This window comes from Schistocerca nitens, chromosome 6, assembly GCF_023898315.1.
Source record: "Schistocerca nitens isolate TAMUIC-IGC-003100 chromosome 6, iqSchNite1.1, whole genome shotgun sequence".
In the NCBI taxonomy this organism is placed as follows: domain Eukaryota; kingdom Metazoa; phylum Arthropoda; class Insecta; order Orthoptera; family Acrididae; genus Schistocerca; species Schistocerca nitens.
This window is the reverse complement of record NC_064619.1, coordinates 658564502-658578955: the sequence shown is the minus strand read 5'-3', so window position 1 is coordinate 658578955 and position 14454 is coordinate 658564502. Positions and strand designations below refer to the sequence as shown.

At 43.7% G+C, this 14454-nt stretch overlaps 1 protein-coding gene across 4 annotated transcripts in view; it reads right to left on the bottom strand.

The window, feature by feature from the left end:
* LOC126263720 (venom dipeptidyl peptidase 4-like) overlaps nt 1-14454 on the bottom strand; it is a 358865-nt gene that overhangs the window by 22997 nt on the left and 321414 nt on the right. For all 4 annotated transcript variants that reach the window (XM_049960872.1, XM_049960874.1, XM_049960871.1 and 1 more), the window contains one exon: nt 11053-11213. In XM_049960872.1, the coding sequence (XP_049816829.1) occupies nt 11053-11213 (161 nt within the window). The remainder of the gene's footprint in view (nt 1-11052; nt 11214-14454) is intronic.

The following is a 14454-nucleotide window of genomic DNA, read 5'->3' as shown; positions in this document are numbered from 1 at the left end:
TTAAATTTGTGGCCAATTATGCTTCTCATCTGTATTTATGTGGGGCTATTTGTTATTTAGTGAAAAAGAAGGATCTTTACTTAACTTGTTTCATGCCATACACTCTTTTAAAGACTATATAAAGTTTTCTGTTACATTTGTTATTGGCGGCTATTGGAAGGTCTGTTTTGTAAAAGATTTTTAAAATGGTTTTAGGGGATATGAATAATAAATCTTTGTAAACTAAAAGCCTGTGTTTGCGTTTTCTTGTTATTGCCCTTTGTGACTGGTTTGACTACTCTCAGTTTTACGTCCCAGCTATATTAGACAAGGCTCGAACCTACGACCCTCAACATTGCGGTATACCACAACTCTATGTAAAGTAGTTACAACTGTGGTGACGGAGTCGCAAAGATGATATAGCAGCCTCCAAAAATTCGGTTTCACGCAATGTCGTGCGAAGCTTATCTAATGCAAGCCGAACTCTGATTATGATGGCTGTATATGTGACGTTGAATCGCGTCTTGCGCGTAACTATCCGGTAGTGTTTGGTTAGTGTTGCGTATGAAAGGATTGTACTTCGTTACCATCATTTCATGTGTGCTGTGTTTGATGTGGTTATCATGTGTGATGAAATACGAAATAAAAGTGCTAGGTATATGATTTGGGATCCAAAGAAATAAAGGAGGGAAGCCAGACAAGGCAATGGTAGTGAACTGACCAATTGTTGTGGCAGTTTGGCAACGGCGAACGGTTTGGGCGTGACGTAGAACGAGGTTGGAGAAAACCAGCAGCAGCGCGTGAGGTGTCAACTACCAAGTAATTTTAATCGGACTAATAGTTTTTGAGTCTACAGATGGAACGCCACCCATGTTGTAAATAATTTCAGCGCACTTTAATGAGATAATATCTTTCAGTAATCAGTGAAATCGAATACGTTCTCACCAAAGAATGTTAACGTTGAAAAATGAAATGACTGCAGTCGTACAATTAATAATATACGACAGCATGACTTCGACAGCGCTTGTAGATATTGACAGCTTGCAAAGAATTCCGCCTCACTACAATAAGATGCACTGGCTTAGTAGGGGCTCATTGTTAAGTCAGTTTTTATTTCATCTTTTGAATAAGACAGATGTGTTTATGGAAATGAGTTATATTTGTGTTTCTGGATTAAAACAGTCTTCGTTCCTTACAGACATAACCAGCTATCCGAACGACTTACCGCTTCAGGGTAACGATCTGTTGATAAGGCATTTCGTCGGCCGTACACAAGCATTCAAAATCATATTGTCGGTCTGGGAAGAATGAACTGCACGAAGGTTTTACACTTCTTTTTCCAAAATTACCTTCATCGAAAGTTTCCGTTATTGACAGATTTCGAACGCTACCAACCGATTCTACATAATCTTAAGGAAGATTACCAGTTTTGATTCAACAATGTGACAGCACAGTAGAGTGATTTTGATCTGTGTTCCTCTCTATATTCAGTGAGCGTCGATGACATTCGCTTTGATCTGCACCTTGAAGTAACTGGCCTGTAGTACGACAGGGAGTATTATGACCTTGGTGGCAAGAGAAAGATTCTACATTTCTACAAGAATTTCATTCAGGGTCGATTCCCTCGTTTACGCAAAATGGCTGCAGGTGTAATATCAATGTTACATTACCTCTGCGAAAAACGTTTTCAACAATAAGGAACACCACACGTGTTTGTGAAACTCATTTTCAGTCTGTAACTAAACTGCAGGCTAAATATACAGTGCACCGAACGCTCTTGCGAAATGGAAAACGGCTGGGGAGATGCGAAGTGCAAGAGCTGATTAAATATTGTTACGTGTGTAATGCCTGATTAAGAAATATGAGAAACACGTACCCACTTAACAATGAATGCATTTTCCGTTTGTTTAATTTATAGCAGTGAAACCTCATTTACAGTGACGCACTTTGCTGGCTGCAAAATTAGTTAGCTTGAGAAACACGCAGTGTCCGTCTGGAGTCTCCAGACGGCGCCCCCTACCTTCCCCGAGCTATGACGTGGAGCAGAGGGAGTACAGAACAGTCCGTGCAGAATACCGTGTCCAGTAGATGAGCAGACGGCAGGCAAGCATGGGGAAAGCAGTAGTGGTGGGGATTGCGGGCAGAAGCTATAGGGGAAATGTCGAGCGCTGGAGGGTAAGTGTCTACTTTTCACTGCAAACTTTTCCGAATATCGCGCAGCGTCTTACTTCCACGTAAATATCACAGTAACTACACCCATTAACGAAATGATGGACACATCATCATGAACGCAACATTTAAAGCTATTAAGTGACACAAAACTGAAAACTTTTTTAACCGAGTAGTTTCGTCTAAATCGTTTGAGAAAGATCGCAGGGCGTGCGACTCGCTTCTGTGATCGCCGAGCGGCCAATAGGTGGCAACACTGTCGGCCTCGCCTTGCGAACAAACGAATGAACTCGGTCAGCGCATTGGACGAAAACTGGTTATTGCGCATTGGCCAACGTATCCTGTGCGGACACCAGTCGCTGCTCGCAAACCTGGGCCGTAGAGTATACATATCTATAGAGTGAGCATTTGGATACACAGAACGAGAATTCTGTCCACAACATCTGCTGCAGATCAAGTAATGTGATTTTGGAATGGCAAATGTTAGCTTTTATAAAACTTTGCGTATTTTTAGTGTCATTGCCTCGTGTCATTACTTCGCTGCTGCAGCTAGCTCAGCTTCAGAATTACCGTGCAACTTTGAATATGTTTTTTATAGACATCTTAACAGTTTTATACCAGAAACTGAAGCTGACCTAAACGTGTGAAGAGCAATAGTATTCTGCTCTTTCGCCACAGTATTATAGCTCAGATTCCACTTTATTTACGTTTTTTTCTGCAATGGTATAAGAAGTGACAGCCAACAGCATTTTTTTACGTTTTCTATCGCATTTATTAATATTGTCGAATCACTGCTCTAATTAATTGCGTTACAATGACACTGTTGACGACGCCGAAGTGTGACTAAAAAACAACGCATTTGGAACTATGAAATTGGTACGGTAAATACGGCAAGCGATTTGCTCCACCTGCTTGTCCATTATTATTTTCAATTTTTCTTTATTTAAGCTCCTACTTTTTATAGACAAGTAAAACATCTACAACATTTTTTTCCCATCTCATCAGTAAAGTAAAACCATACACTATGCACAAAAAATAAAAAATACAAGATCAGTGCTCGAGTTTTGGAACAATAAAAGAAGTGATAGCGAACAATATTTTCTTTTTCCAGTTTTTCTATTGCACTGATTTTACTATCGAATTTGTTTTAATTAAGTGCGTTACAATGACTATAGGAAACTATCTCGTTTAGAAATACATAGATTACAGAACGGTTTGACAATCGGCACAAGTCAGAGGAAATTGATCAGAATGTCATGTATAAATTTTATCTGCTTGTGAACATAGCATCATTGTATATACACAGACTGGAAGTTTACCCAAACACATTTGCAGTTTCATCTAGCACTTGTCTTGTAAACACGTGACATAAAATCACAGAAATTATCTCTACTATACAAGACATCATTATACCATGCCTCCATAGTTTTCAGCATTTAAAGTGCTTCATATCAATATGACGTTTCCAATTAAATGTTTATTGTACATACCTATGAAAAATAACTGCTCCTCCTTTCACATACTTCTCTTTACATCCGTAGTAACGACAATACCGCACCATAACTATTACTAAAACGCAAACGTGCAAAAACGTATATAAAACAAGGGGAATACACGTAATATTCAACTTACACTGTTACCCCAAATTGTAGAGAAGCAGTGTCATCCCAAAATCACGTGACTAGCCCGGCTAGATGTTGAGAACATGCGCAGAGACTATGCCCGCCGTCTAATCACGGAGCACGTTGGCTGTTAAGCCCTGGTGTATCGTAATTGACAAAGACGATGGAATCGGCATTAGCTCAGTACATCAATAGTTGCTGCACACAACCTGAGTGATTAACAATAATTTCTAACTAAAAAACAAATACAATTTTGGGCTTCATCTTTAATTTATTCATCCACCACCGAACATCACGACAATGGCATGACCAAGCGACGCACTCAACCAGGGTTCACCGCCTGATACAGGCAAAACATACCACTTTATTGGCTTGCTCCATAAAATCACCACTTCGGACATGGAGGAGAGATCAAAACCGATACAAATTCAACACGGGAACAATGTTCTTCATCGCAAAGATGCCTCAGCTCATAAAAACAAGATTTCAAAACTCGTTCACTACAGAGATAATGTGACGTTGCAGCCGACCATGGTTGCCCGTCACAGATTCAGATGTCGAGCAGCAAGCATGTTTCTTGACGAGGGCTTCTGTCGGCCTGGAAATACGCAGCGTATGACAGGGGTCAGAAGAATTTTCTTCGCGAATTCATATTGGTCAGTCCATCATATGTACGCTCTGTGATTGGCTCTGAGCACTATGCGACTTAACTTCTGAGGTCATCAGTCCCCTAGAACTTAGAACTACTTAAACCTAACTAGAACCGCTCGGCCACCCCGGCCGGCGCTCTGTGATTCTCCTGCCGCCTTCCAATCACAGAAGCCAAGTTACTGAATGTTTACTCTCCACGTCTCCTGTGTGTCGAAAGTGGTGTGTGTATAGCTACCAACAATGCTGCCTTCAACCGGTGAAGGCAATGAATTTTACTGAGACTGTTACGGCTTCGTGGTTTTTCCGGTCACATCCACTTTCCCGGCTTTTATACTGTATCTTCACGGGATCGGCGTGATAATTTTCGGATTTTTCAGCGGTAGTGATACCGAGTGGCCGAATGCCCTTCCTGTCACTCACCCCGTCCAGCCAGTTCCCCATCTGTGTGTTTCAAAGTCGACGTGTAGACTTAACGTCGAAGTGTACCAAAGTTTTCTAAGTATTTCTTAATCCCTTAACTGAGGTTGGACTTGGTATTCACCCATTCGAATGTCGGAAAACCGTCTAAAAACCACACCCAAGCTGGCTTTCACAAGGACTCTCGTCCTTAATTCGCTGGGCGGATTCGATCCGGACCTGGCGGGCCTCCGCCAAACCCGGAAGCGGCGTGCTGACACGAGCGGTTAGCCGGGAGGGTTTTATTGCGGTCGCGTCGATGTATAAAATTCTCTCGGTTTTCTGGGCGCGTTATATGTACGATATACCTCAAGGAGAGGCAAGGCCGTTAAAGGTTGTGTAAATTGTATTATCGGTGGCTAAAAGTAGTGATACAATGATCATTAGCTCGGCAAGTAATCCTAAAAATGTTACAGACTTATAACAACTGTCGCCCACCCTCTTCAGATTAATCATGAACCTTGGCGAGGTGGGGTGACTTGCCTGCCTCAGCGATACAGACAGCCGCACAATAGGTGCACTCACAATGGAGTGGAATCTGTGGAGACGTCAGACAAACCTCACACAAACGTATGGTTTCTGAAGTGGGGCAGCAACTTCTTTATTACTTGAAGAAACCACATTTCGATGATTGTTCGATCTGGCTTTGTAATACTAGCCAACATGGCCTTTATAGACTGCTGGCCATCCAAAATGTAACACCAAGAAGGGCCGGAACACCGCAACCAGACTGATTTGGGAGATAACATGTTGTACAAAGAACACATGATTGAAATGAGAAAGATGATGAAATCAGTATTGAGTCTTGCCATTGCTGCTGGGTATAACTGCTGCTACACGCCTCGGCATTGAATCAAAGAGGCCCTGGGTGTGTTGTTGGCGTACAGCACTTCATGCTGCTTTACATGTTGCCAAAGTTGATCTGGTGTAGCAGCGGGTGGTGTACCCTGGAGCGACTGCGTTCTGCAGTCATCGACCAGACGGTTTCGATGGGCGAGAGATCGGGAGGACAGGGAGGCACAGACAGTCCGATGGGCCACGAGGAAATCTAGAACACTGCGTGCTATATGTGGTCGCGCGTTATCCTCCTACAATGTGGCCGTCGACAAGCTCCGAAGGTATGAGAGAACAATAGGCTCCAACATTTCAGAGATGTAACGCTGGTTGGTTAGTGTACCGGCAATGCCCACTGGTAGGGGGAGGGGGGGGGGAGGTTGCGCGGGAGTGGAATCTAATACCACCCCAAACCATAACAACGGGTGCAGGGCCAGTATGGAGATGCATAAAGCAACCGTTTAACAGTCTCTCACCGGTGTCTCCAGCCTCTAATCCGACCATCGAGTTGATGCACCTAGATTCAGGATTCGTCGGTAAAAACAATGTCGTTCCATTCGGTTGTCCAAATGAACGCTGGTGTGCAAAACTTAAGGACGAAGGCAGCTTTTGCATGATGTCTTCCTGCCAAGTAACATGGCTCGATTAAACTTGGACCATACAAAGAAAGTACTGCCACAGTGTAGTACAGAAGGTAATTGAAACATTTAAGCAAAGGGATGAACAGAAATGACAATCTGAATACTGAAGTCAGTGTGAATAATGATGACACCCAGGACATGGCAAATGTCAGCACATTGTTCTTAATAGGAAGAATGATCAGATTTGTTACTGGTAGGTTTGATCATCACGCGAGTGTTACGGAAATGCTTCAGGAACTCGGGTGGGGGTCTCTAGAGGAAAGGACGCGTTCTTTTCGTGAGTCGCTACTGAGGAAATTTAGAGAACCAGCATTTGATGCTGACTGCAGTACAATTTTAGAGCCGCCAACTTACATTTCGCGGAAAGACCACAAAGATAAGATAAGAGAGATTAGTGCTCGTACAGAGGCATATAAGCAGTCATTTTTCCCTCGTTCTGTTTGGGAGTGGAACAGGGAGAGAAGATGCTAGTTGTGGTACGAGATACCCTCCGCCACGCACCGTATGGTGGATTGCGGAGTATGTATGTAGATGTAGATGAACGGCAGTGCACGCTCTGCAGCGTGCTCCCATACTGGCCACAATGTAGGCGAGGAGTTCTTTTGGTAGGGCGTTCCGTTATCCACCAGCGTGGCTGACAACTGCCTTCCCGCGTCGTTAACATCAGAACCACCAAAGCGATCATGTTCTACAATCTCCCTGGGTACATCACAAATTGCCACCTGTCGTTTTATTCATTCGCTATTGTACTATCTCATGCTTCGTCTTATTAGGATAATGAGAGATTCTGCAGGAATTCGGATATGTGCACCAATGTATTCAACAATGAGTATCTACAGTCTTACAAGGGCACCTTGTAGACAGGGGCTTTTCAGTTTATTCGATTTTCTTCACGTTTATAGAATTTCCTTTGTAGACCAGAAGATTTCAGAACGCATTTAAAGACACTATATTCCCATCATTTTATTATAATTGCCAGTAGCTGTAGTGTGTAAGTTTTATGATTTCAAAGGTCACAGAGTTTAAGTAGTAGCAACATTTTTACGTTGATCTATATTCTATCTTTATTACCAAACCAAAATGTTAGTTAAAAAAAATTAAATAATAATTTTTATATAAAAATAACATTGTTTATTTTCAATTAGTAAGCACAAGAACGCACTCGGAAAGTTGCCGAAGTCCCGCCTTCTATCGAGCTCCACGAAGATTACGATCTACAGGACAATAGTTCAATCTGTCATCTTAACGGAGCAGAGACCTGGACTATGACGCAAAAGACAGACAGGAAATTCCTGCCATTTGAAAACAACGTTCTGAGACAGATTTTTGGACCAGTGAAGGATGGAGACAACTTGAGAAAAAAGGAGAAATCGCGAGTTATAAGAGTTGTACACATCGCTGGACACTGTGGCTGTGATTTCAAACGGTTCAAAAGGCTCTGAGCACTATGGGACTTAACTGCTGACATCATCAGTCCCCTAGACTTAGAACTACTTAAACCTAACTAACCTAAGGACATTACACACATCTATGCCCGAGGCAGGATTCGAACCTGCGACCGTAGCGGCAGCGCGGTTCCGGACTGAAGCGCCTAGAACCGCTCGGCCCCAAAGGCCGGCGGCTGTGATTTGAGAGAGGGGACTGAAGCGTTATGGGCACGTAATGCGCCGAGAAGGCCAGATCACCAGGCAGCTGGCGGAAGAAGAAATCAGAGGCAACATGCCGAGGGGGACATCGCGGGTGAGACGAACTGACTGGGCCAGAGAGGAGATGATTACGATAGTGAAAGTGGGAAAAAATACAAGGACCGAGGAAGATGCAGGAGGCTAACTGGCGACGCTAAAGACCGACTGCGGTTTGTGTGGTCAGCCTAGTAAGTAACTAATCACAAGAAAACAATTTAGAATTTGCTACAGGCATGCGGAATGTTTCATTGTTAAATGAAAAAAATATACCTCATTAATATTGTTCAGTCTCTATATGTAACAAAAGTATTTTAATTTATGTTTGATGATTCACTGTCTTGTACCAAATTGTAGTTTATTTTGAGTACTTGCATTTCATGCAACTGGTAATTCAATGGTTCAAATGGCTCTGAACACTATGGGACTTAACATCTGAGGTCATCAGTTCCCTAGAATTCAGAACTACTTAAACCTAACTAACCTAAGGACATCACACACATCCATGCCCGAGGCAGGATTGGAACCTGCGACTGTAGCGGTCGCGCGGTTCAAGACTGAAGTGCCTAGAACCGCTCGGCTACTCCGGTCGGCTGGTAATTAAAAATGAAATCATATCATATTTATCAAAGACTCCGATCCGATATTTGTTAATTAATTTTTCATTTCAAAATAGAATTTAAATGAAAGTAGGGAAAAACTATTGCTGCTAGCAAGATTCGAATCGGGGACCTCGTGTTTAAATTATTAATATTGCTACACGGCACTCAGTCAGTTACCAGCTACTTTCTTTAAACTGTTGCACTGTTTTGTGCTTAAATGTTCTCAGGAATCCTCAAATCTTCGATTTTTATCGAGTTCCTTCGAGACTTGCGTCGTACTGTCCTAGGAATTTTATGTACGGGCATGAGAGTTGCGTCCCACTGCTCTAGGCGCTAGAGACGGAGAATCATATTCAAAACCCTGATTGCAAAACTAAATGGTGATGTCATGGGCGGTCGGTGTTTTCCTTCCACCCCGTAATAATTCTTAATTCTGGCGAGCGAAAGAAGGAGAATGTAGCAGGGTGGAGGGCTGCATTCTCTTCACTGCTTCACTACCCATTTACCGCATTTTCTCACGAAAATCTTGCCCCAAGTGGCGTCGTTCTATCAATAGCAAGGCAGATTATTACTATAGAAGAGACGTTCACTGGCTCCGGCACTCTTCTACTTCCGAAAAAGAAGACAGAAATTATCTTCGAAATCTCAAGTTCGAATATCTAGAGAGGTTTATCCGAGAGGCGGATTCCACCGAACGACTATGTTATCGACACCTACGAACGAATCTGTACAAGAAGTTAAACAAACCAGATACGTCAACATTAAACTGTGCAACCTCCCATGTTTACCAGAGGTAACGAGAACAGCTGTTAGCATGAGTGAAATAAAAGTAGATATCTTAGGTGTTGCGAAACAACGCAAATCACTTAAGAAAGGCAAGCCTTCCGGTCCAGGTTCTTTGCTGAGTATGCAGAAACAATAACGCCTTTCTTACCAATCATATAGAACCGCTCACTTGACGAAAGGTCTGCTCCTAAAGACTGGAAAGTAGCACAGGTCACACCGATATTCAAGAAAGGAGATAGGAGTAACCCATTGAATTACAGACCCATATCACTGATCTCATTTTGCAGTAGGATTTTGGAGCATATGTATTCGAACATTATGAATCACCTTGATGAAAATGACTTATTGATACATAACCAACACGCATTCAGAAAATATCGTTCTTGTGCAACACAGCTAGCTCTTTATTCCCATGAAGTAATGAGTGCTGACGACAAAGGATCTCAGATAGATTCCATATTCCTAGATTTCCAGAAGGCTTTTGATACCGTTCCTCACAAGCGACTGTTAATCAAATTGCGTGCATATGGAGTATGGTCTCAGTTGTGTGACTGGATTCGTGATTTCCTGTCAGAGAGGTCGCAATTCGTAGTGATAGACGGTAAATCATCGAGCAGAACGGAAGTAATATCTGGCGTTCCGCAAGGTAGTGTCATAGGCGCTCTGCTGTTCCTGATTTACATAAATGATCTAGATGATAATCTGAACAGCCCCCTTAGATTGTTTGCAGGTGATGCTGTAATTTACCGTCTAGTAAAATCGTAAGACGATCAATTCCAATTACAAAATGATCTAGAGAGAATTACGGCATGGTGCGACAAGTGGCAATTGGCACTAAACAAAGAAAAGTGTGAGGTCATCCACATGGGTACTAAAAGAAATCCGATAAATATTGGGTATACAATAAATCGCACAAATCTAAGGGCTGTCAATTCGACTAAATACCTAGGAACTACAATTACGAGCAACTTAAATTGGAAAGACCACATAGATAATATTGTGGGGAAGGCGAAACAAAGACTGCGCTTTGTTGGCAGAACACTTAGAAGACGCGAAAAATCCACTAAAGAGATAGCCTACATTACACTTGTCCGTCCTCTGCTGGAATATTGCTGCGCGGCGTGGGAGCCTTACCAGGTAGGATTGACGGAGGACCTCGAAAAAGTGCAAAGAAGGGCAACCCGTTTCGTGTTATCGCGCAATAGGGGTGAGAGTGTCACTGATATGATACGCGAGTTGGGGTGGCAGTCACTGAAACAAAGGCAGTTTTCTTTGCGGCGAGATCTATTTACCAAATTTCAATCATCAACTTTCCCTTCCGAATGCGAAAATATTTTGTTGACACCCACCTACGTAGGGAGAAATGATCATCATAATAAAATAAGAGAAACGGAAAGATTCAGGTGTTCCTTTTTCCCACGCACCATTCGAGAGTGAGAGAAGTAGTATGAAAATGGTTCGATGAACCCTCTGCCAGGCACTTAAGTGTGAATTGCAGAGTAACCATGCAGATGTAGATGTAGGTAACAAACAGGTGCGAAATACACAGTATAAGGCAGCAGCATTAGGCATATCTTTTCATGAATTCCCACTTTGCTACTTGGTGATCCGGTGGCGTGGCTGTACTCACCGGCGTATATCCAGCTGGTTACGGGAGCCACGGAGACGCCGCACTTGAAGACGTCGTCCTCATCCCTGGCCAGCGCCATGGCCGCCGCGTAGCCACCGTAGCCCTTGCCCCAGATGGCCACACGTGAGCTGTCGATGAACGGGTACTTCTCAGTCAGCCACCTGCGGGACGAAGCAGAACGCCAATTGGCGACGTCACCGTCCACCTTCTATCATGTTGACTGTATCTCCTCCCAGCTGCAAAGCCTATTGACGTGACGGTCCACTTTCTGCCATGTAGAACCTATCTCCCTCGGCTGCAAAGCTTACTGACTATGATGACGGAAGAAACTACTTGGTGTCTACTTCAGAGATCATTAAAGACGATGCATTATGAAATCAGATTGTTATGACCGCTTCCTGCTTGGTGTCTCTGAAAAGCAAACGCCATAAAAAAGTATATTCGATATAATTTACTGCTATTGGCTGCCCCAGATTCCTGAAAACATGCTTCACTGTTGTACATAATCGCCGTGCTTTTCTAAGCTTCGTCAACCCCTCTGCACAGAAGTTCGCCACCTAGGAACTGAACCAGTTGGCAACAGTAGTCTTCAGCTTCCCGTCATTTTCAAACCATTGTCTCCCAAAGCACCAACCCATTGTTGCAAGTTAAGGGAAAGGTTACAGTTGCGATATCGCGCCTGTACGGTCAGGGAATCTCTGCAGAAATGCGGACACGGACATACGTAGACAGCAAGTTTTGCCTGAGACTTGTGGAAACCGCATTTTCAGATACGATCGGTGTTCAGTTAGTAATACAACACATTTTTTTCTGTGAAAGTAGGTTTTTTTTCAGAACTCCAATAGGCCATATCATTCCCCACTCCTTTGGCTACAAATCCTTTTTTTCTACAGAATCTCCGTTCAAGGCGATGGCGTTATGTCACATTACTGGGAGGGCCCGTATTCCCACATGGCACCACTCCACTGGTGCATCAGTAACCTCACCATCATCCACCTACTCCTTCCCGCAGAGTGCATCCTTCATTCGTCAAACAGATGGAAATCCGAACTCTAGGACGAACGGGGAAGAACAGTCCAATGAAGTTTTTGTGAGCTCCTCTCGGATGCTAAGACCTGTGTGAGGCTTTGAGTCGTCTGGAGAAGAAGCAGTACGTTCGTGTTTTTCTGGCGAAGAACACGCTGAAGTCGCTTCTTCAATTTCCTGAGCGTAGCACAATTATATGCGGCCGGTCAGCATGCGGGAGATCGGACAGGTTTGCGAGACCTTGTTGTGATGATGACAGACACGTCGCCCAAGGACTTACTGCGCTTTTCTTCACTGCTGGAACCCCGTAGACATGCTGCAAACTCCTACGAGTATGCGCAATGCTCTGGTTTTCCGTAAAAAAAAAAACTCAATGGAAAAGCTCTGCTTCGAATGCACTTCTGCTGCAGACGCCATTTTCAAGGCTATGTGTAGCGCCGCCACCTCTCGGGACTTCATGAAACTACACGGGCTGAAGCGAGAATATTCCACGATGTGCCACAACAAATACCTCTTTTTTTCCAACCGAAATTGACCGAGAAAGGAAATGTACTCCATTACTTATTGAACGCCCCTCGTAGTTTGGGGACTTGCAAGGCACTGTGTCCACATATTTGCAGACACGGCCAGTATATAAAGGGGCTCCACATTGTACTATATCGCCAGTATTTCAACATATCCTACTGAAGCCAGCATCACACACACCACCCCAGATGTTGTCACTGCCTCGGCTAGCCTCCTTGGGCGTATCGCCATCGACATCCTTGATCCCAGAGGTAGTGATCACCTCCCTGTCCTTCCCACCATAACGTCTGCTCACCCCCCCCCCCCTCTGGCTCCCCACCCTGCTCCCCTTCCCAAGGTCCTCCATGGTTACCGCCGTGCCAACTGGGATGCCTACTGAGAATCCATCGTCACCCAGGTTGAAAGCCACTCTCTTACCTATCACCGTCCTGATGACATCATCCACACCTCGTCCTTCCTTCAGGAGGTAATGACTGACGCCGTGGAGGACCATGTTCCTACTAAAACCATCCACCCCCATCATCCCACTCTCTCTCCGTGGACTGTCCTCCTATTCCATGAATCCTGCCATCTCTATCGCTCCTTCCTGTGCACTCTTGACGCACTCCAACGCCAGCGGCAAATACAGCGACACGTACGTAACCTTATTGTTGTTGTTGTTGTTGTTGTGGTCTTCAGTCCTGAGACTGGTTTGATGCAGCTCTCCATGCTACTCTATCCTGTGCAAGCTTCTTCATCTCCCAGTACCTACTGCAACCTACATCCTTCTGAATCTGCTTAGTGTATGCATCTCTTGGTCTCCCCCTACGATTTTTACCCTCCACGCTGCCCTCCAATACTAAATTGGTGATCCCTTGATGCCTCAGAACATGTCCTACCAACCGATCCCTTCTTCTGGTCAAGTTGTGCCACAAACTCCTCTTCTCCCCAATCCTGTTCAGTACCTCCTCATTAGTTATGTGATCTACCCATCTAATCTTCAGCATTCTTCTGTAGCACCACATTTCGAAAGCTTCTATTCTCTTCTTGTCCAAACTATTTATCGTCCATGTTTCACTTCCATACATGGCTACACTCCATACAAATACTTTCAGAAACGACTTCCTGACACTTAAATCTATACTCGATGTTAACAAATTTCTCTTCTTCAGAAACGCTTTCCTTGCCATTGCCAGTCTACATTTTATATCCTCTCTACTTCGACCATCATCAGTTATTTTGCTCCCCAAATAGCAAAACTCCTTTACTACTTTAAGTGTCTCATTTCCTAATCTAATACCCTCAACATCACCCGACTTAATTCGACTACATTCCATTATCCTCGTTTTGCTTTTGTTGATGTTCATCTTATATCCTCCCTTCAAGACACCATCCATTCCATTCAACTGCTCTTCCAAGTCCTTTGCTGTCTCTGACAGAATTACAATGTCATCGGCGAACCTCAAAGTTTTTATTTCTTCTCCATGGATTTTAATACCTACTCCGAATTTTTCTTTTGTTTCCTTTACTGCTTGCTCAATATACACATTGAATAACATCGGGGAGAGGCTACAACCCTGTCTTACTCCCTTCCCAACCACTGCTTCCCTTTCATGTCCCTCGACTCTTATAACTGACATCTGGTTTCTGTACAAATTGTAAATAGCCTTTCGCTCCCTGTATTTTACCCCCGCCACCTTTAGAATTTGAAAGAGAGTATTCCAGTCAACATTGTCAAAAGCTTTCTCTAAGTCTACAAATGCTAGAAACGTAGGTTTGCCTTTCCTTAATCTTTCTTCTAAGATAAGTCGTAAGGTCAGTATTGCCTCACGTGTCCCAGTATTTCTACGGAATCCAAACTGATCTCCCCCG